This window comes from Prinia subflava, chromosome 8 (genome assembly GCF_021018805.1).
Source record: "Prinia subflava isolate CZ2003 ecotype Zambia chromosome 8, Cam_Psub_1.2, whole genome shotgun sequence".
NCBI lineage: Eukaryota > Metazoa > Chordata > Aves > Passeriformes > Cisticolidae > Prinia > Prinia subflava.
Genome location: NC_086254.1, coordinates 7,231,735 through 7,255,003, shown reverse-complemented (window position 1 = coordinate 7,255,003; position 23,269 = coordinate 7,231,735). Strand labels below are relative to the sequence as shown.

The window sequence follows — 23,269 nt, the reverse complement described above, 5'->3', positions numbered from 1 at the left end:
AGGCTGGGAGGCCCAAAATGTTACTACTGTGCCTTATTCTTCTGAAGTTTATGCAACAGACACTTGCCACACACAAGCTGTGTCTTCATCTTGCAAAGAGATACTTCAACAAAACAGGGTTTAGAAATTGTCAGTGTGGTTTGTGATAAAAAAACACTAAACCCCACAGTTTTGGCTAGCTTAGGAGCTTCAAAAGTTTACTGACCCATGAACGGAATTTTTTACAGGATTTTAAGTTCTTCCAGCAGCCTGTCCTGTTCCTACCACAGTGAAGAGTCTCAAACATATATTTACTAATTGGTCAATTTTGCATACGAAATGTATAGTGAATCTAATGAGAACCTTCCAGCTCACATCCTCCCAACAGGACTCCAGCCATTTCAAGAACTCAGCGTGACAAAGCACTCCATTTACAGCCATCCCCTACAACATTCCTCCCTCAGCAATACTCACCATTCATTAGACTGTAGTGTAGGGGATTCATTCTGCGCTATGTGATATAAGGCACTCATTGCGTTCATGTTAAACAAAGGAGGCTTCCTTTCCGCTGCACACAAGAGAAAAGAAGTTTTTATATAGGGAGATAGTCTCATGTTGTTGCCTTTTTTTTTTGTACAGTTTACATCCCTTTAAAAAGAAAACCACATCAGCAAAATCCCTACTGCCTGAACATGGAACCCCAAACCAACCCTACCCTGCAATCAGACAGATATGTTGGCATACGTCCTGTGCCACTGCAGAAGATGAAAGCCCTTTGAAGATCAAATGCCTTGTCCTCTCAAGCTTTTAAATTACGTGGTTTATCATAGTTGAGTTCTCTGACTCATTGTAATGCACTAAAATAGGAGTAAGTTAACAGTAAGCTCTATACTGGGTATTTAGCCACTAAGCATTCTTGGTTTCATACACCCCCCCCTTTGTTTTTTTTAATCTACAGTTGCTAAAAAGCTAAGAAATATTTATTTCTAGCAGGACAGCAGTGATGAAGAAAAAGCTGGTTACAAGAACCATCAAATCACACTTAACTGACTAAGCACATGGGCAGGAAGTCAGCAACAGGCCAACTCTTTATACTATTTTGAGAGTTGCCTTCTCTTTGGCTCTTCTCTCTTTCAAGCTTGTGTTACTCTTATAGACTGACACAGCATGAAAGCTTAATGAGGAAGGAGATGATCTCACTGTAACAACAAAATTGAAGCTTCATCAGAATGTTTATGGGGCAAATTTATAAAGCTCAGTCTCGCCATAGACATTCCAGAGAAGCTGGTCAGGCCACGAGGACTGTCCTACACTACTGAAAATGCAACAGAAAACTTTCCTTCCTCAAAAAGAAAATAAACACGGAAAAATATAATGCTACTTTTCTTAGTTTGCTCCTCAGTTCTGAGTTGAATAGTAGCACTGAACTATGGATCAGAGATCATGGTTCACTCATGGCTATGGCAGGATGGACTAAGCCCTACAAATTCCTCAAAATGGGTAAATTGAGGACTTAAGTCTTTCCTCAAATTCAGCACTTTACCTCCTCTAATCTTCAGATAACTAGTTGCTGCTATCAAGCATGAGAGAGATTATTCATTAAACTATTTTAACTGACTGCTCTCTCTACCTTTTTTTCTCTTAGCTCACCTGAATAAAACAGAAATCTTCGGGAAACCCTGAAACGGAGCCCTCAAAAAGACCATTTCTAAGACTAACTGATAATTTGAGAAGACTACCAGACATCTCATTTCCCTGCTGTCTTCCCATGCTTACTCAAAGCAACACAAATGAGCCAGGCACAGGGACCCAGCCTGCACTGCTCTGCTGTCCTGACCTAGTCTCACCTCCCACCACGCCAGCAGCCCTAGATGAAGCCCAACACACTTCATCCTGCAAGAACGCGGCGTGCAGGACTCCCGGGGGTGTGGTGGCCATGAGCTCACTGCATTCCTGGAGCCCTGCAGCCAGCCAAGTCTCCTTACTCCACTCAGAGCAGGGTTCTGTCATGACAGTCACACCCCTTCAACTTGCTTTATATTGGCAACCAAAAAAAAAAGAACAACAAGAAAAAAAAATCTCTGCTCTGAAGAAAGAATCTATTTTGCGTCCTGGAAGAAAATGAAGTTGACAGTTTGGAATGCCAGACAGCATTTTTAGCTAAACTGTGCAGTTCACATGGATTAGTGTGTTCCTGAGAGCTCTCACTGCCTGGCTGGGCTGCTGCTCCATGGAGGTCGGGTTGGAGCAGGAGCAATCAGATCTGACAAGGATGGGAGGACAGCCCCAGGTGCATGGGAGCAGTGGCAGGCACTGTGTGCTTCAGCGAGGGCGTTTTTGTTCCAAGAAAACACGACGTGGTAAATTGAAACAGAATGCCATACTAACAATGTCCCTTTAAACTCACATCCTGCTTTAAAGGGTCTGTTCTCATGGCAATGCCACCATTTCTTTAGGCTTTGAGTTTCAGGTTACCACTTTGAAATTGGATTGTATCTTTTTGTTTAAGGGAAAAAAAGTCTATTCAGAAGTGACAATACACACTGAATACAGCTTTGAAGGTGTCCACTTCTCCAGAACTCCATCACTGCAGAATTTGTTACTGTATGTTAAATTTTCACAGAAACAATATAAACTAATATCTCTAAATATATCTCCACATTGGTACCTTTAATGGTTCACTTCTAAAGCTGTTCAGCAACTGATTGTTTTTCAGTTCAGAAGTTAGCTGCCTCTCCCACAGATTGTGAACACCCTTAGTGATATCACTTGGCCACTTTCTTTGTCTACATAACTCTTTTTCTTCAGGTAATGAAAACACTAGTTCCCTAAACATCAAACTGGAGACTTGGTCTTGAATTCTAAAAACATATTTCGCTCTTTTCTCTAAAACTCAGGGCGCAGACAAGCCAGGACAAGAAAGGGAGCACAAATCTTCTGCACTGTGATTCAGCTGAGTAAGTTCTAGGTATTAATAACTATATTTTATTTTTTTTTCAAAGGAGATAACTTACCTAACTCAATACAGGTAATTCCAAGAGACCAAACATCTACTTTGCCATCATACTGCCCTTCATCCATGGCTAAAATCACTTCTGGGGCCATCCTAAGAAAAGAAACTGGTGCTTAACATAGGCAATAGAATACATCTCTTCATCAGTAGGAAAAAGGCTGTTTCCATGATTTCAGATACCATAAACAAATCATTCCCCAAGGTATCAGGTATGACGATGGGATACTGAGAACACAGACCAGGCACCCTCACTAGTGCAGGCCTGCAGAGGCTGTGTGATGTTCTCCTGTGCTTTGCCCAGCTCTCCATTTATGAGTATCACCACCTTCTCACCCTCCCACATTTCCAATAGTTTAGCTGGCTGACCAACTCTGGTGAAATAATTATAACATGCAGTTGAGTAAGCACCACAGATTAGGTGTAGGAGATCAAAAGCATACAAGGGATCTGCAAAGGGGTTGGTTCAGTGAACCTGGCCTTTCCTATGAAAGAAAAAACACTTCAGTTATTTCAACAACCAGATGCGGTGAGAATACATGAATTGATTAAACCACTGGGGGGAGTGATTAAAATACATTATAGATGATTCAATCCCACCTCTACCACTTTAGGTCAGTCTAAGTAGACCAGCAAAATATTTTTATTATTTTTTGTGAACTACAAACACAGGGATACACAATTTCTTGGAACTCAGAGCCTACTTACTATTTAAACTTCTTTTTCTAATGAAGTGCATTTTATCATCACCACAACTAGAAGATTACAAAGCTAGCTCCAATAACCCCAAGTATATTAAATAGCAAATACTTGATCCTTTCACTTCACAAAGCCAGAAATCAGCAAAACTCTTGGCTTACCAATATGGCGTCCCCACAAATGAGTTGGCAGGAGATGCTATGGAAGCAGACCCAAAGTCAGCAAGTTTCACCTGTCCTGGCTCTGTCAGCAGGATGTTCCCTGCCTTGATATCTCTGGTGATAGAACATAAGTGTCAGTGCAACTCCTCTCCAAAGAGGAAAACTCTACTGGACAGACTATGAAACACACCAATAGTCACATATTCAAGCTGCAAAATACTCACATTTCCTCCAAACACAAAGCCTTTAACCATTAGGTTAATTGCTTAAAGTGGCCCTGGATTTTGGTTCTTTTGTCTGTCATATTAGTCTCAATGTCTGCCTTAATAATGAACTTTAAGAACTACAGCAGGGTAAGCTTCACATACAGCTCAGCAAAACCTTCTGAATCAAGTGTGTCCTTTACCAAAGTTTTTTAAAGAGATTTAATAATGTAATTATTCAAATTATTCACCCTGCTAAAATGCAGAAGCTACTTTAAACACAAAGAACATTTGCATCCCAAACTTACTGTGTGCTTCTCAACATGTGTTTGTGTAAAACTAATTTTTCAAGAATTAGTGCTTTCCCCACCCCAGCATTCTTGGCCTTGTAGTTCTTACAAACTCTTTTGGTGCACTTGCTATTCACTGCTTCAGGGACAAGCAGCACTGAAAAGCTTAGCAGATTTGAAGGAATTCTGCAGAAATTATGAACACCAGCTGTAAGAAGCAGTGCATGTGCAGATACAGAGTTTGCTAGTGTTTAGACTACTATAAATCACTTGTTTGGGAGCACATGGATACTGTGAAAAGAAAATCTCTGTTTACAATGTTGAATTTGGGATGGAGGGGATACAGTGAACAAAACAAATTATGTGTAAGTGTGTATGACACAGCAAAAGTATAACCACTTACCTATGGATCATATTGTGAGAATGCAAGTATGCTAATCCCTGGAGAGCACCATGGGTAATTGCTGCTATTTCCACTTCTTGCAATGGCTTTTTATGAACTTAAGGAAAGAATTTATGTGAAATTCAATATTACAGAAAACAATACAGTTTGCAGCATGCAAGCCAGTACTGTTAACAATGTAAACAGAAATACTAAAAGCTCATTTGCACTATGTTCAGTACGAGAAACACATGCAAAAATAGTTCACAGAGTGCATTCTATAATCAGATGTGATCTTCTAACTGTAAACCAGCAGCTATTTACTACCAAAGAGACCACTCTCCAACCATAAACTACATTCCTGTCAGTTATGTGACCATTCTCCAAAGTAACTACTTGAGACTCAACAGCCAGTTTTCCATTAGTGAAGTGAAACCCCAAACCCCAGAAATTTACAGCAAGTCACACACAAACAAATTGTAGCAACACCAATCAGATTCTGGTCAGCTTTTGGTCCTGAAATGCTTCTGGCAAGGAAAGGAACAACTTGTTTGCCATACATATTTCTTCAAAGAAAGTTCACTATAAGAAGCCTGATAGAAAAATGACTATTTAATGAAAGACCTCATCAAGCACAACCCTAACACTGCTGTAGGGATATTTTAGTCAACAGGCCTAATGTTAGTAAGCATTAGGATAAACAGCAAGGGTTTTCAGAAGTAAATCTTGATCTGTCATGGCAGGAGAACCTAAAACTCAGAAGCAAACAAATAGCTGACTTACAACTTTAAAATAAAATGAACCAAGCAGAAACTCAGCACCTGGGGAAGTCAATATTCTACACAAAAACCACTACAAGTATGCAAGAATTTAACAAATGTGCCTATTTATACACACTCTGGACCCAAACAAAACTATAAATTCTGTGATGCTGTAACCTCCTAGTTCAGTGCTTTACTTCTAACTTTCCATCAAATAAATATGTGTGACTTCCTTACCTTCTAGTAAGTCTGATGCTGATCCTAAACAATACTCCATAACAAGCTGTAGTAGGAAGAAATCAAAGTAGTCAGAAAATCTGTAATAGTAAATATATGTTTTCTAGACTTGTATGGAGAAATCTAGAACTAATTCCTGGAGCACACAGTGCAGGCTGCCATAACAAAGGCAGTATTGCTTGTATCATAAACTCCACCCCAGCACTGTCACACTGATCCCTCCCACAAGTACAGCTCTAACTGGAACCAGGCATAACCCTCCTGTCTGAGATACCAAGCAACACCACTTGTAAGGAAGGCCAAAGCACATTCATAACCAGTTAGGTATTGTATTACATATCATATTTTATATGCACATATTTAACAGGAATGTTAAACTGCACTTAACAAGCTTATCAGAGTATTAAAGGGCTATTTAGGGATTTACTTAAGATTCTGTCCCAGTCAGATTTCAAAAAGAGAAACTAAAACTTTGCCCTACAAATTTATTGAAGTTATTCACAGAACAGTACTTACAGCTTAAACTATTAGTTCAATAATATGATTTCTTTAGTATATTGCACTCCAAAACTTTATTAGTGATGGGTGTACATTATTTCAAATATTCAGTTTATCAAGCTAAATACACTAGAATAGCAACACTTAATTTAAGCAAAAGGGAAAATTTCCTTAAATCTTGGTTCCAGCAAGTACATTCAGTTTGCTGAGCACCTGTAAGGCCCTTGGCTATGCTCATCTCAGTCTGTGCAACACCAGTGCTCAGGTGCCTCCCAAAATCCAGCTGGAGAGATTTCAAAGTGCTTTTAACCAAGTGCAGAGCAGCAGATGCTTACCCATGCTGTATGCTCCCGCAGATAGCAGCCTTTGTATTCTATACTGTTAGGGTGTTTTATTCTTTGGAGGAACTTGACTTCCTTAATAATATCCTGCCATTTCTGTGGGGAATAAAAGGAATAGAAAGACTTTATAGAACTGTTACCTTTTTTTTTTTTGGTTGTTGTTATTATGTCATTTAATTAAGAGGCAAAACTAGCTCAAGGTTCAAATCAAAATAAGTTTGTATCAACACTGATGTTCACTGCTTAACTTGTCAGCAGACCTACAAAATAAGTTGCTGATCAATTAGGCTGTATGCAAGGATCTTTCATCAATATAATGCTTTGTATTTGTATTTGTGCATAGGATATACTGGTAAATACTTAATATCTGAGCAAGTCCTCAAAAAAGAAGTGATCCTCTATTAAGGGATACAAATTCTGTTGTCAAATCAAACATACACCCCAACCTGAAAGAGATGTGGGTGATAAGTGTCCTTCAGCAGGATCAGCTGTCTCAACTCTTGTTATTAAAAAGACCTATCCCTACTAGTCACTGTATCACACTGGAGCCTCCCTTTATCAGCTGCCAACTATCTCACTACATTCTTGATAATGTTTCTCTATTACTAGTTTAATCTTTACAAGGGGCAATTTCAAATGAATTACCTACTAGATAAAGGAATGGTTCTGCTGGAGAAAAAATATAAACAGATAAAACAAAGCCAGGTTTATAATAAGGGGAGCTCTGCTAGTGCAACTTAAAAGTACAGAAGAGGACAAAATGTCAAGTTCCAATGTGTGCCTAGACAGTGACTTTGCTTCCCCAGGAGACCTCCAAGTCCCACCATGTGCTGCACATCCACATCTCCTCAGGCAAGAAAGGCAAAAGTCTGAGAGAGCAACACTAAAACTACAACTACCAGAAAGTACCTTCTTTCCAAATGCAAAACCAACTGCAGTAGCTGAAACCATTTAGGTATGCAGCCATCAACGTCAGAGTGTTGATACTGCAAATGTTTTTGAGCAAGAGTATCAGTTGTGAAGTTAACAGAGGGAGAAGAACCTCACCCAACACTAAAAGGCTCAAAAGCTGTTTTCCAGGTCCTGTTAATCTCTCAGCACACTCTTCCTCACATATTGGTATGTGGACATAAACACACGAAACCAAGGAACACAGAAGCCCACAATGCTACAGAATTACACACTGCACCTGTAACAAACTCTCTCACTGACATTGGAATGACTTAGCTGCCTTTTACCTTCAGCCACAAAGGCCTTGAGGCACTAAGCAATAAAAGCCAAACCAAGAAAGCGCCATGCTAAACCTCTACACTGGGAAGAGAGAAGGGATGTATTAGTCAAGAAGTATTCATGATTTCCTGCATTAAAAAAGAGCTCCAAGATCACATTAAGACAACAGTACCACATTTTTCAAAGGTTTTAAACTTATTTTTAGTATAAAATATGAGCTTATTTGAGATAATAATTGTTCCTACCAATGATAAAATCGTATTATGAAATCAAAGTAAATATAAATGATACCAGAATGCCCTTAATCAATTTTCTTTACATAGGCTAGATCATAACTCCAGCAAACTTCTGAACAAAACAAATAAATATGGACGTAAAATAGAAAGTGTTTTAATCCTGGGCTTATTACTTTCTTCAAAATAAAGAAACATACGCATTGAAGACAAACAAAAGCTATTTCTGAAGCATGCACAGTTTGTTTCATTCATGTGAATAGAGTATTTATAGCTCACAGTAATTAAAACAGTAGGACAAGTAGCAAGTACAAATTATTCTTTCATCAGTACACAGTTAAACAAGTCACCGCAGCGACAAAACAGAAACAGGCATGGCAAATTTAACTCTAAAGCTAGAATTCAGGACTGCTGGAGAGACACTGCCACCTCTACCTCCTACACAGACACACACACACACAGAGGAAGGAATAGTTCAGCTCCTTGGAGTGCAGATGATCAGGACACAAAAGGCAGGCACAAAAAGCAATGAGCTGTTAGCCTAACTCATTAGAGCAAGACTGCTGCTAAGATTGGAATATAGAGAATGGAGGGAGGGAACCATAAATACTTTGGACAACATGCTTAAGATAAATACTTCTCTTGAAAAATCATGCCATGATTTGATAGATGTTATTTACCAGAAATAATATCAAATCAGCTGCTTGTGACATCTTGGGCTTTTCAAGAATCTGTATTAGCACTTAAATGTTTCAAGGATAAAATCAACTCTCTCTGCTAAGCATCCAAGGGAAAGGAGACACATCTGGGGTGGCCATGAAAACACTTAATGTCTAAATCTCAGAGGCCTTCTCCTACAGACCCCTCTGCAAAGACTGCTTTAATCCCTGGCTCAGGCAATCCTTCTGGAATTATGCTGCTGTTCAGATTTTCACACTCATTCATTCACCCCTCTTTTGCCCTTGTTTCAGCTGCTCATGAGCACAGTCATTCCAGGGAGGGATGTGTCCTACCTCACTACTCTGTACAAGCAAGGCTCCCTCTGAAGCTCTCACTACTGCATCCATTCCTATTATTCCTTTGTCCAGGAAGCAACATGGTTTTTTGGAAAGGTACTTAAAATGGAACATTTAAGGGCAATAAGACACCAACACACAAACCCATCATTTTAGATTTTCTTTTTTTCCTGTCTACACATTTATGTGGTCCCAAAAAGAGCCCTTTGTATCTGAAAGAAGAGAGTTCTACCTATCCTTTTCAGGAGCAGATTACATAGAAATACACTGAACAGTAAACTGATTTATTTTGTTAACACAATACTCTTATTCACCTTTACAGTCACAGAAAATATTTCTCCTGCAGGAACCCAAGCTAACTAAGATCATCCCAGATAGTAATAATTTGCAATGATCAAGGTTTAATATACAACATGTTCTACATACCTCATTGGACTGCTTCCCACTATATGACATTTTCTTGATGGCCACCACTTCATTGGTGCGCACATCACGTGCCTGTAACAGGAAAACACAATCCATCAGTTTCTTCAGGGCCCATAAGATGCAAACCACACACAATCATAAAATAATCTCTATTCTTAGTTAACTTTTGCAGAGCATTAAACTACAATATCTTCCAAGAGGTGTGAGTGCTGCAAGAATTAGAAATTTCTTTCCAAAGTGAAAGATCACCCTCTTGTCTGGGAGACAAGGTGTGACATTTTTCCATGCTCAGCATCCACCAAGTCTCTGCAGGAGTCAAGCATTGTGACCTAAACTAAAAATCACAGCTAATAAAAGCAGCTCTTATTCAAGTAGAAGGGATTTTCCCCTAAATCATCTTTGTTCCCTGCCCAGATCCATTCCACATGAAACAAAAGAAAGGCCCAGCCACCCAGTTCCATTCAAAGCACATGGAAAGATGTCACATAATGCACTGGAGATAGCCACCAGTGTCTGGAGCAGGTTTCTCCCCAGTGCTCCCAAAAATTAGCTTTTCTGTCTTAAAGGAAGGCAGATGATACAGAGACATGGCATCAACCCAAGTGACCCATCTTCAGATGAGACTTCTCAGTTTCATAGTATTGTTATTTACACTGCACCATAAATGTACATAGTTTTTCACACTTCAAAGGCAAACTTTCTGACTTCAGACAGCAACAATGCAAGGCAAGGACTAGACGAGCATCTTTGTTTAATTCAGCACCAAAGCAAGGGCTCCTTCCCCACGGCAGGAGAAGAGGCAGCACCTTGCAGGAAGGCTGGCTGCAGATAGGACCCCAGATTTCTCTGTTAGAGATTTCAGCAGCACAGGAGGGTGGTGGAGGAAAAGACCTCTGACTCTCTGATAATAATAATCAACTTGGACATGAAGCCAAAGGATATAAATCAGAATAATGTGCACTACAGCATTCACTGATGACTGATGAAAATGCTGATTTTTAATATATTTGTCCTATCAAGCACAGCCTACCAGAACATGGATTAATGAAGTACTCGGGCTCTGCCTTTTGTAAAAAGGTTTTTCAGACATGTTTTAATTCTGCTGTTCATTAAAGAGATTCCCAGAATTCCCTGTCAGTCTTTACTTTAACTGGTTATGGTAAGCTTGAACCAGTAATATTTTTACTTCTCTTTCTGTTTGAGGGAATCCTCTCACTGATAGTACCGGTAATGTTGGGTGGTGGGTGACTATTTTTATTGTTTGAGACAAAAAGTGTAGAATAAAATTCTGGCTCCTAGATCTTTACTGATTAGAGACAATCTCTGAAACATTCAACTGTGTGAAGAACTGCCTATAAAGGAGGGAAGCAAAATACTACAGTACAGCAGAAGGAACCCAGCTCTAACAAAAGAGAGTGGGTTATTCTTCTGCTCCATCTGCAGTGTTCCAGTGTAGTAGGTTTCCTGTGTCAAGCAAAAGCTATTATTACACTGCAGAGCAGGGAGTAGGGTAAGGATAATACCAAAAATGATTCAGAGGTGCCAGACTTGCAGTTTCTAAGAAACTAAAACCATGAGGTGAAACAGCAAAATTCATATCAATTATGAAAGAAAAAAAAAAACCCAGAAAGAACTTTCTGCCATTGAAGGATGCAACAGAAACAAAGAGACAAGATAAGATCAATATACATCACCCATTGCTGGGATCATTGCTAAAAGGTAAGGAAGATGAGTACAACTAACAGTGAAACACTAAACTCTATTTTCAATAAGGTAGGGGAATTTTCAGGATTATATGGATTTTCTATTGGGTAATTATACCCACATCTATTTATCAACCACATTTTTTGGTGCAGGCTGTATGCCATGAAAGCTGCCTGGAGAGGGATGCTTTGCATCAGAAAGCCCAAGCAAACAACACCTGACAGAGTTTGCTGAACACCTACTGTCCTAGAGAAGGACAACTGTCCTGGCTGACAACCCAGAAACATTAAAATCTCAGAGTTTCATTGGCTTTTTTAGTTTCCCTGTGATCTTGGATAACTGAAAAAACAGTTCCTAGACAAAAACCAGGAGGATGTGCAAGGCCAGCTCCCTTTAACCATCCAAATGAACAAGGCTTGTTTTATGGCAGACATGTTTGCACATATATCTTGCTTTCCCCCAAAAACTCCACACAAAGGATCAACATCTGGTGATCAGAGTGGCTTCAGCATTGACACAGGCAAAGTATGCACAAAGAACAAGTGGAGTATGGCACTGGCTTCAGTAATATAATTTAAAGCAGTTATTAACTATATCCAATATTATATTAATTAGAGAAAGTTTAATTATTTGCAGTAGCAGAATTAAAATCTTGTTAAAGAAACTGAAGAAGTTTTATTTCTAGCTTTACAGAGGAATAAAGTGCCCAAGAGATAGACTCCCTTATGTTGTAGTTCCTCATGGTTATTTAACTCGCATTCAATTTCCCTCTCCATGTTGTTTCTCTGACCATTTGGGCTTCTTGAAGGATAGGGCACATTGCATGGAACAGTTTCAGATTCAACATCTCAGAACCATTAGCAATAAAAAAAGGCACAAAACAGGTTTAAACTTCCTAACATAGCAACAGCAAGAGAGTGTCTTTATCAGAAACCCTGTCTTGACAAAAATGAGAGGGCTGCGGTTGTGTGATGCACTGCTTACACTTGTCTTTATGCAAGAGCCAAATCAGAGGTATTTTCTGACAAAGAAGCACAATCCAAATGCCAGCAAGTAATTGCACTCTATAGCGAGTAAATACCGATCTATAATGAACTGGTGATTTAAAATGGTGGGGGAAAAAGAGAAAGAAGGGCTAGAAATTAATGACCTCTGAGTTGCAATTGCTTTGGAGATGGAGCTGGTAATGGGCCATCAGCCCTTACCACAAAGACTAAGTTCATGCAGGCTACAAATACCCCATGGCAGCTTCCTGCTGGTGTTTGGGAATGCTGTTTGCTTCCAGCTCACAGCCTACCTGCAGCTGCATCATGGGTTTCCATATCTGTGTGGCCCATGCCTGCCTCTGAAAGACGCAGTGCTCCCAAAAAACTTCCCTAATATTTCTTCAATAATATTTCCACACAGCAGCAAGACAGATTTGTCAGTTCCCTCCCTTTATATTCCCTCTTTAACCAAAGTGAGCAAATGAGGTGAATTTAAGGCCACAGGTGAGTATTGTTTCATTAGAAAACACTTCCTCCCCCAGATCTGTTCCCAGACAGTGGTGGCTCATAGTTTTAAGCACTGAACAAAAATTAAGAAGCTTTTCCTAATTAGTTCATCTGTGCTGCATTAAATTTGTGCTGGAAGGTTCCCAACATGGTCTGCTGCAATTATTAACACTGAATAGGCATCTCATAAAATAGTGACACAAATGGCTTTCTGAAGGAAAATTGGCAGGTTTGGCCACACCTCCTATAATTATAAACGTGAAAAGGTTTTCTGAGGAAAGTGTTTTTTAATGAAGGCCCCACAGTATTTGGTTAACACAAGGCAATCTGCACTGAGGTTGCCATGAGGATCCCACTGCCAGTTGAGCTATATAAGCAGCCTGAGAAAAATTCTGCTGTCCAGACGTTCATGTCAAGTAAGTTTTATGCAGATGGATACTGGGATTCTTGCCTGCAGTAGGAATGGATGTGACAGGACAAATGACAACAAAAGCACCAACACTCAGGTGTCAAACATAAAGAATGGCTTTAAGGGAGCCTCGGGGTATGCACAAAGAGGGAGAGAACTCAATTTCTCTCAAGGAACAAGAAGTGATAAGGAGATGATGAGATCAAGAGAACTGCATTGCCAGTCAGAATAGATGGAGCAGAAGTCCATGTTTTAATTTGCACATAAATCCCTGCTTGCAACATAATGATTCACCTAAAAGCACCGGGCAAGGACCAAGTTTCCTGGGTTTTTTTGTATGCAAACACCTTGCAGAGACTGCAAGTTTGTGAAAGGATTGAGACCATAACACACACAAGATAACATCTCTGCCCCAAACACCACACAAAAAAAAGTCACAGTAGTTTCTTTTCCTCATTATGCTCAAAAAAGTCTACACCCACAATTTAAAAAGAAACACAGCTAAAATTGACAAGTCATGGTGCTACTTACAAAATAAACTGCTCCGAAGCTTCCATGGCCAATCTCTCGGAGATCTGTGAAGAGCTTTTCTGGATCTTCTTTGAAGAAGAGCTCTGCAATTTCGGGGTCCTTCAGGCTGCCCGCTCGGCTGGTTGATGGCATCCTGCTGGGCAGTCAGCCGACCGACTATCTGGGTTTAAAGTGCTGCTTCAACCCTTGGCTCATCTGTATGAATGGAGCCTCTTCAGCATGGATTACTGCAAGAAAGAGATTGCAATCCTTCACTGATTATCCTCTGCTCAAAGAGCCCCAAACAAGGCACAGCAAAGCAGCTTCCACTTCCTCCAGAGCAAGCAGCCCTGGTGTGTGAAGCAACGCACCCTGTGTGCTGGGATAATGTCACAGCCCCACTGTGACACCAGTCAAGCATTTCTCTAGGACAGAAGCCAAAATCAAAACACAAAATTAGGTGTATTCCATGCTCCAGCATCTGCTCGATCACCTGCAGAGCAGTCAGGGATTCTCTGACCCCCAGGACAAACAATTCATCACCAATGAGTCCATATTACCGTGACAGTCTCCCTCTGAAGAGTTACAGCCACTGTGTCCTAAAAAACTGTTGGATTTTGTGATGTCTATCACAAAGTTCCCGTTCTTCAGAGGTTGACTTGCAACCCCTTTTTTCAGAGAAACTGCATCCAGAACAGGAGATACCCGATTCCACACCCGATGCTCCTCCTTCTGCTCCACTTTAGCAGAGGCAAGCACACATTTAAATTGTGATTGGCACATGAGACAATGGACAATAGGCCATTGGCAAACACTTTCTTCAGAGGAACTTGCAACTTCAGACACAACTGGGAATGTGTAAAATTCTTTCTGTCTGCACCACGAGTTTGCTTGCATTTACTACAAGCTTTGTGTCTTGGAATCTATCCAGAATAAAAGTATACTGTTAAGTTGTGCTAAAATCTTACTGTATCATTACAACAGGTGATGCCGAAAAACCACTACAAATAAAAAGCCCTTTTCTTTTCCTCATAATGGGAGGTATTAGGATTTCCTATCAAATCCCTGTAAATTATCACCAATAAAAACAATTCTGCCACTGGCAAACAGTTAATCACACATCTCACTCCTTTCCAAAAAAATCTGTCTGGCCAAGACTTGTGCTTTTACTATTTCTATTTTTGTATCTCAAATTTGTTTCTTAAAAAAGCTGAGGGTTTATTTCCATTATGAAGATGTGAAAGACAACAAATCTGAGTTTAAACACACCAGAAGGTCCTGTCCATTTCTCCTCCCTCTCTGGACACTATAAACTCCACCTTTCTCCAAGCCTCTAGACCATCAATGAATCATTTGTTTTCCAGTCTCTGCAGAGCAATTCCTGCAAGGATGGAAAAAGACATATTCCTGCATGTTTGTGCTCAGTGTTCTCTTCTCTGGAGAGTTGTAGCATGTGGAAGTGCCACAGCCTGCCTGCTCCTTGTTAGAGACCTCCTAGCACTGCTGCAGAGCCTGGCTGTGAAACACAGCTGAGATGTACCTGGCTGTAAACTCCACAAAAGTCTCCAGCTATTCTGAGGAAGACATGCATGGGAGAGAGAATACATGGGAGGGAAGCAAAATCCCGCATTTTCCTCCAAGCAGTCAGTATTCAAAGAGATTTATAATGCAACCCAGAATGTGTTTCCGTGATAGCCCGCTCTCAAGGGATAAGGAAAAGCCGACACTGAAATCCCAGTGGTGGACCAAGTAGAACACACACACACACACACACATACAGAAAATATGCAGCTGCTCACAACTCTGCCACACTGCACTGCTGAGCACTCTCACACTTCCCATGGATGCAGGATCGCTGCAGGAGCCTTGGAACAACCAGCATCTGCACACAGCTGCCAGTGAGGCTGAGCGGGATGCACAGGAACAGGACTGCCATATCCCCACCTTCCCTTGCATAACACAGTAACTAATACCGTGTGGGAAGGGAAATAATTAGCTCCAGCTCAGCCCATACCTGAAGTACACTACATTTATGAAAGCTGGAGGAGAAGCGGGGATTTTGTTATTTTTCTTTCTTATAAATCAACAATATTCCACTTGATTCCAGCTCTAGCAAGCACATAACACTGAAAGACAACTGTTTCACATTTACAGCCCCCAACAAAACAATAGACAAAAAGCATGTCAGAAAAGCAAGAGAAAGGAGCTGGGGGAAGGGAGCTGATAACCAGAGCACACTCAGTATTATTGAAGGAATGTTTCTTGGATCGACGGTAATGATGTCATGTTCCATCTTTTAAGAAGCATCAGATTCTTACAAAAAGGACATTGTTGTTCAAAAGCAACTGCTGCAATCCCAGAATGCCCTTTTCCCTACATCTGTTAGTCAGAGGGGCTAGGCTTGGATAAACCTGCTAATATGGCCAAAAGTCACATGTCCCCGCGAGCGAGCGTGCGTGTGAGAGCCAGCGCGAGGGGAAAACCCAGCTGAGATGGATCACAGCCTCCTCTCCCTCCTCACCGACCCCCCATGCCAAACCAGCCACCACAGCCGCTCTTGGCGTCCTTTCTGAGCATGCCTCTGAAATGTCATCAACAGGAACATTTCTTCCTGCAGCTGAAACTCCTACTGGGTCCACTGACAACACACACAGGCGTGGGATGGGACAGGGCAGAACTCCTCACCTACTGTGATACACCTTAAAGTACACTTTTCCCCCATTTATTCCTGAGAGCATCAAGACAAATTTCATTATCATGATCCTTGGAAATAACTGCTGCTTAGAAATGCATGAGAAAAAAAACATTAAGTATTAAAATCCATTTAACAGAATAGTCGCAAACGTGTACATGACACTGCTTATCATTTGATCTCCTTAGATGGAACAATAAAATGCATTAATGTAAATTCCATCCATAAGGAAGCTTTACACAGTTTCACTTAATGAAGTGCTCCAGTTTTTATGGATGCTACAACGTTAAATTCCCTCAGTGTTCTTTTTACCCAGACAACAGGCACTGCCTGCCAAAGCCCAGCAGTGACAGCAGCAGAGCTCTGCCTCCTGCCTTGCAGTAATGACACCTGAATGCTGTGGGGAAATGGAAGGCAGGAGAAGTGGCAAGCAAAACAGTCATTGCATTATTTTAAGTGTATTAAAAATACAGGAGAGACTTAAAATTAAAACAAAAAAATCAACCCTAAACTAAACTGCACTGCAAATTAATTCACACACCAGCAGGCAGCTGGTTTTCTAAAGCACAGTCAAGTTGCACTTGAGTATTCTACATTCTTCCACCAGTGCAGTCTATTCACTACAGGTTTTTTGGATTGGTGTAACTATACTGTTAAATACAATTGTTCCCAGTGGATGGGAGTGATCATCTCACTTTAGTTCAGATCAGGTGGCTGCATTCTGGCTCTGGCCAAGGAACAGGCACTGCAAACAGGATACAGCACCTCTGACTGTGCGTGACTACCTACAAGCCACCTTGCAGGCTGCTAAAATTAGAAAAATAAATTCACTTTTTTTTTCTAGGTGTCACTCATACAAAAAGAGAATATTGCACTGTATAAACACAACTACCAGGACTTAGATCAACTTCACTCTTAACCAATAAGGTGGTGTAGGAACATGAGATAGATTCAAAGCAAACCAGGGAATGATCAAGGCACAGGGCTGGCCCAGCTCTATTTCCACACAGTAGCCTGAACTCACTACACTTAGTGGCTACCACTACTGGTGTAAATGACACTGACTACAGACCAAAATGTTTTATCAAATTACTTTCATCTGAACAACTATCAGTTAGCAGAAACCACATGCACACATCCACAGAAGTCTATTAATCGATAAGACGTTACATCCCTGTAATTATGGCTATATTAAAGGTACACACACACCCCTTGAACCTCTGACACAAGAAAACTGAAGATGAGGACGGGATAAGACCTGTTCTCTTTGGAGTTTTCTGCCTCCTGCCATGTCATCTCAAGCTGAAGTTAAGACCCACCCCTGTGACTAACATCCCCTGGGATGCTGCAGAGCAGAACAAGCAGAGCTTGAAATGGTCAGTTGCCATATTTGAAGTGCATATTTCAGTCGTATGCTACAGAGACCTCAGTGAAATTAAAATCAGTCCACATTACACTAAACTCTCTGACAGCTGTCAGTGTCACAGATAAAGGTTTTCAGGTAACATAAACCAATGTACTAAGAGAATGTGCTTCATCTTCCCTGCAGAAAAGAAGGGAATCACACACTGAGATTATCACCTGCCCATATAATTTCTCAAGTTCCCATTCAGACCAACTCAGTGAGTGGCAGTGACTAGAAGGCACTTGGTTACACTAACCACAAGATACAGCAAAGCATTTTTAGCTCCTCAAGATGGTTCAAAAGTTTGCAGAAACTAAATTACACCATACACTTGCTTGTAGATGATTAGCACTGAAGAGCATGCTTTGTCCCTACAAATGACATTTCAAGGAACTAACACATGCAATAAGAATATGAGAACCAGAACTAAACAAATACCATGTGAGCGCAAAATGAAAACAACAAATAGATTTCTGCATCCATCATCCCATGTCTCCCCATTTCACTGGGAACAAGAGCCACACAGACTTCCACAATGGCTATGGAAGCCAACAGGAAAGCTGTCCTCTATTACTGAACTATAAACAAAGTTATTTACAATTCGAGACATAAATCTTGTTTTATGTTACAGTCATCTGGTGTCCCATACACTCAGCACAGTAACATCTATAAAAACTTCTCTTTGGTGTCAAACATAGCTACACTCTGTGTTTTTCCCTGATGGAATATATATGACACTTTAAAAACAAACAAACCAAGCAGGAGACCAGTCACAGCCCCTATGATCTTCACAGCTGACATGTAATAGCAAAGACTCAAAAGTGAATATTCAACACAAAAAACTACTGGTTCTTTGCAGATCTTCTTACTCAAAGTAATAAAACAACCAACAAAAAACCCCCACACCACTAACAAACAACTCCCCACCACAACATAACTTTATTTAGAAACTGATATTTAGATTTTCGCTTAAGAATCTGCATTGCTGGTAGTGCAAACAGCTGCTAAATCTAAGTGTAATTTTCTCTGGCATGATCTAATGCACAAGCATTAAATAAGATGGGGAATGAGTGTCATCATACAACTATCAAAAATGGGAAAAGGGATTTTCTCTTACTTGCATATGGGTCAGATCCAGGGAGTGTATGAAGCTGAGATTAAATTATCCTCTCAACACATTATTAAAAATTTCCTGAATGGCTTCCAGCTGACACTGAAAATTTCCACAACTATCCTAAATATGATAAACTGAAACTATTGAAAGAATTTACTTTCATTTTTTTTTCTTTTACTTGCAATTACGCCTAAAGTAAGAGCTAGATGGTAAGAATCCTTAAAGAATGATTATAAGAATGCTTAAAATAATGAATTTTGAAAGTTTCTCTCTAGTATTGAATACTTGATCTGAAAGCACAAATTCTTTTGGAAGCAGCAAACAAATCACTCCCCATTTCTATAAACTTGGAATAAAAGCTTGCAAGATAAAAAAGATGAAAGCACTCTCATAAAAGTAAGAATTTAACCTGGAATGGAAGTCGAAGAGCTATACAGTTCATGGGAACACAGCAGAAAAGACGATGAAGGTCCAGCATCAGAATAAATTAACAACCATCAGGTAGAGCTGATATATTTGACTTTAGGAATTACACCACTTACCCTTGACTTAATTTTGTGATCTGCATTTAAATCAACCTTTAAAATGTTAACCTGACGAATTCTATGCATGGAGTTACCTTATCCAGAAAAATAAAGGGCAGGAATTACCCACTAGAGGTCCTATCACTTTCTTTACTGTTCCCAAAAGCCAGGTGCCAGCCAGTGGTGGGGCCTTTCCACAAGGACACAGACAGAAGGAGTTCTGTTGGTTTCTCTGAAATTCAGGGAACCTGCAGCCAGTGTGACATTGTCAGCTTGTACCCATCCTTCTGCACAGCTCAGCAAACACCGAGGGGCTCACATTCATCAGGTCCTTCATGGTTCCTGGGAAAGTACATTCCTGCACCACATTTCTCCTTCCAGCAAGCTTGTCGAAAGTATATACACTGTTTTTTATTACTTTGCATTTCTTCAAACCTCTTTTAAGCCAGGCTCTGCTCCACCCAGTCAGCCGTTTTTTTTTTTTTTTCCTGTTCTGACAAAAGCAGAGTAATTCTCAAGGGCCTTCACATGCTCTGAACACATGGAAGAAGAGTTACTCTGCTCACAGCAGAAGGTGGCTGTTTCCTTGAATAGCTAAAAATCAGCTTCCTGTCCACCCTCAGTGACCCCAGGCAGATGGCATCAAGACAGCTGTGTTCCAGTGTCTGTCACAATGGAAGGTCCACCAGCACCTCAAACCTCCCAGGACACACAGGAATTGCAGCCCCTTGACTCATTCAAAACTCCATATCACAGATTCCTTGTGCACTTGGCTAAGCCTCTCCCACCAAGCTAACAACATGTTATTTTTTCTCCTCCTAGATCTGCAATTTGGAATTCTTCCTAGAGTGGCAATTAAGGGGAAAAAGAGGAAAAAAAAACACCAAAAAAACAAACCAAAAACCAAACCAGAAATGAAGCAAGAAAAGGCTGAAGATGCAGCAAAGGGCATTTAACTTCTGCCATGCCCTGCAAAGGGGACAAAGGGCACTCAGGAACATCTCCCTTGGGATCCTGCTAACTTAGTTTTACCACTTAGTCGTGAGCTACAGCTCAGACAAAAAAATGCTGACAAAGTAATGAACTTGCCCTTCTCTTACTGATCTTAAAATCTTTCTTTTCATTACATTTGTTCTCTACACTGGATCACACGAGTGCTGTCAGTCATTAAGGAAAAGGGAGGTGCAGATGAATGACATTCTACAAGAAACTGTTAGAAAAATGTTAACTACTCAGAAAAATATCCAAAAAGCTGTCACCAAACTGATCATCCTAAAATAATGCCAACTGCAAGCAGAACAAAACCACCTGGAATAGGATGAGCAAACTGGATTGTGGAAAGCACCTGTGGAGCATGGGAAGCCCCACTGAGATTCTTCTCCACACTGCTTTTCACTCCAGGCTCATGTACATGAGGTGCTCTTTTGCTTTCTGCCAGTTTCCAGGATAAGGGAAAAGACAGAATCATTTCATCTCCAAGTGAGGAGATCCTTCTGCTGCCGAAGCCTGAAGCAGGTGAGATCTTAGAGCCGTGCTGGACACTTCCATCCCTTGCCTTATAGCAGCAAGGGCACTTCACATGGTGTCTAACCCCATGTCCGCCTCTGGAACAAAGTTCTGCTTCCTGCACAGGAACACAGATCCTTCTCCATAGGAGTTCAGCAAAGAACAGGCATGAAATGCTGTCCCCTTTATCTTCCACATTCCCTCACCTAGGTATTTCTAGAAGGAATAGATTAGAAGGATAAGATGAATCTGCACCTGGATATTGCAGTGAATTCTTGCAATTTTTTGTCTGTGTGAGCGCCTATGTTCAAACAGGCTTTTCTTCCCCACTCAGTACTCCTTTCTACATCTGAAAAGGAACAAGCCTACCATTCCTATAAGATTCCTTTTTCAATTTCTTTTTTAAAGATTCTTGAGGAATAGTTCTATCCTGAAGAAACCTCTTTGCAGATTCTTTTTCCTTTCTCTCCCTGCTTTTCTACCTCTGTTTTTTTTTCTTTTATTATACTTTTTTACAGAATAGCCTCAGGAAGACACTTTTATGCTCGAGCACTGCTTGCATTTCTCTTATATGTGTACTTGTAGACTCTGTGCCTTACTTTGATTTCCTCTCAAGATTCTGACACTAAAATGTCCATCATCAACTCCTCGAATTACTTACCCCAGCACACTTTCTGATCCTGCTGAGCTGTTCTGCTTGGGTGTTTACTTTCCAGGAATGTCACTAATGAAAGGGTCAGAAAGTTGCATTTCCCAAACCTTCACTGACAAGCCAAGGATCTGTGTTTCTCGGCTGGGTATAAATATTTATTTTTAATTATTTCTACAATCTTTCAAGTTTTCTAAGAATTTAAAAGATAACTAACTGGGCAAGTGTGTTCTTGTGTTAAAGACAAGATATTCTGAACAAACAAAATGTCTTTTGACAGGTTTCATGTGTCAGTTATAAGCAAATACAAATATTCATAACACTACCTGTACTCCTGAAAATAGTAGTTTTGTTAATGGCAATTTTTACAATGTCATTTACACCAAATCTACCACTGATCCTACCACTTAACAACATATATGAAAGATATTATTGATGCAGCTGAGAAAAATTAATGCAAAAAAGCATCTTGCTCTCTTTTTTCTACTATTTAAAATGGAATGTCCCATGAGATCAAAAATTAGACCTACAGAACAGCTGAAGAATAGCCAGCACTCATTTCTCACAGACCAATGCTATGAAAATTCAAGAAGTGCTCACCATTCCTTGACATAGTGAACACTAACATCTCCTGGATGTCTTTGCTTGTGATAGTTCTGGTACATTTATTAAGAAGGTCAGGTCTAAATTTAGTGATTCCTTAGGCTAGCAAAGCTATGAGGAAGGCAACTGGAAAAAATGAAATCTTTCTGTCCCTCTTCTTTTGCAATTCATTAAGTTCACAGTCGCTGCCAACTCTTTTCCTTTACTAACATAAAGCATCACATTAATAAACCTTCTGTGAGTGCATCACCTACAGCCAGCTCTCCATGTTATAATGGGTCCAGTGTGGGAGACACAGTGGCTGCACACTGGCCAGGAAGAGGTTAGCAGCAGGCCAGTTGATGAGAGTCAATTAAATCTAGAGGCAAAATACTGGGAAACTCCAGCTGCCCATAAAAAAAAAATTAGTCAGATATCCTAATGGGACTTGAGTTTAAAGAAACCTTTTCTTGACCCCTAAGCAATTCTGTCCCAGAACAATAAATAGAGTAAACGTAAGCAAATTAGCTATTTTGGATTCAGCATAAATAACTCAGAAATAAGCTACTAAAGCTCACAACATAGATAATTACCCTTGAGAAAAGAAGTAATTAAAAAGTGGCAGTATCACCATAGTTTTAAAAAGAGGCCTGAAAGGAAGCAATTCAAAGTCTTTCTGGTCATTGAGTAAAAAAAAAAAAAAAGAAAAAAGAGAAAATGTTAAAACTGAGCTTGCAAATGAATTCCCTGGAGTGCAAAAGAACTCCAGGACATACTCCCACTCCAGCAAGAAGCTGTATCCAACCCTCCAGTCCATAGGTCAGATCCTTATTTGAGCAAGTATAAACCTGGCAAAACTGATGCCAGTAGGAAGACCCTGAGGCAGAAAAAGCCAAACACAAACAGAAAAATACAGCAGAACTCTGTGATACTGTGTAGGAACAATCTTACAAACCAAGCTGCAACAGTGAGAAGCCCTGGGCATCATCTAGCCTGACAAAAAGCCACACAAGAGAACAAGGGAACAGGAGAGAAGGCAAATGACCTGCACCAAGAAGATAACTGGGTATAGGTAAGGTGCTGTCACAGACCAAGACAGATGGTCCTTCCATAAACATGTAAATTAAACATTACTGACCTATGGGGACGGGTAAGCAGCTGCCCTAAAGTCTGACGTAGCTCCAGAGTGACGTACAGCTTTTGTCACAGCTGCTG

General features: G+C 40.3%; 1 protein-coding gene across 1 annotated transcript in view; it reads right to left on the bottom strand.

Annotated features, from left to right (window-relative positions):
- The window catches only part of TAOK1 (TAO kinase 1), a 63,463-nt gene that overhangs the window by 20,336 nt on the left and 19,858 nt on the right, over window positions 1–23,269 (bottom strand). The window contains exons 2-9 of the mRNA XM_063402669.1: window positions 13,604–13,830; window positions 9,467–9,538; window positions 6,556–6,657; window positions 5,723–5,768; window positions 4,746–4,842; window positions 3,850–3,963; window positions 2,994–3,085; window positions 454–547 (exon numbers count right to left, since the gene is read on the bottom strand). Coding sequence (XP_063258739.1) covers window positions 454–547; window positions 2,994–3,085; window positions 3,850–3,963; window positions 4,746–4,842; window positions 5,723–5,768; window positions 6,556–6,657; window positions 9,467–9,538; window positions 13,604–13,735 — 749 coding nt within the window. The 5' untranslated portion in view covers window positions 13,736–13,830. The remainder of the gene's footprint in view (window positions 1–453; window positions 548–2,993; window positions 3,086–3,849; window positions 3,964–4,745; window positions 4,843–5,722; window positions 5,769–6,555; window positions 6,658–9,466; window positions 9,539–13,603; window positions 13,831–23,269) is intronic.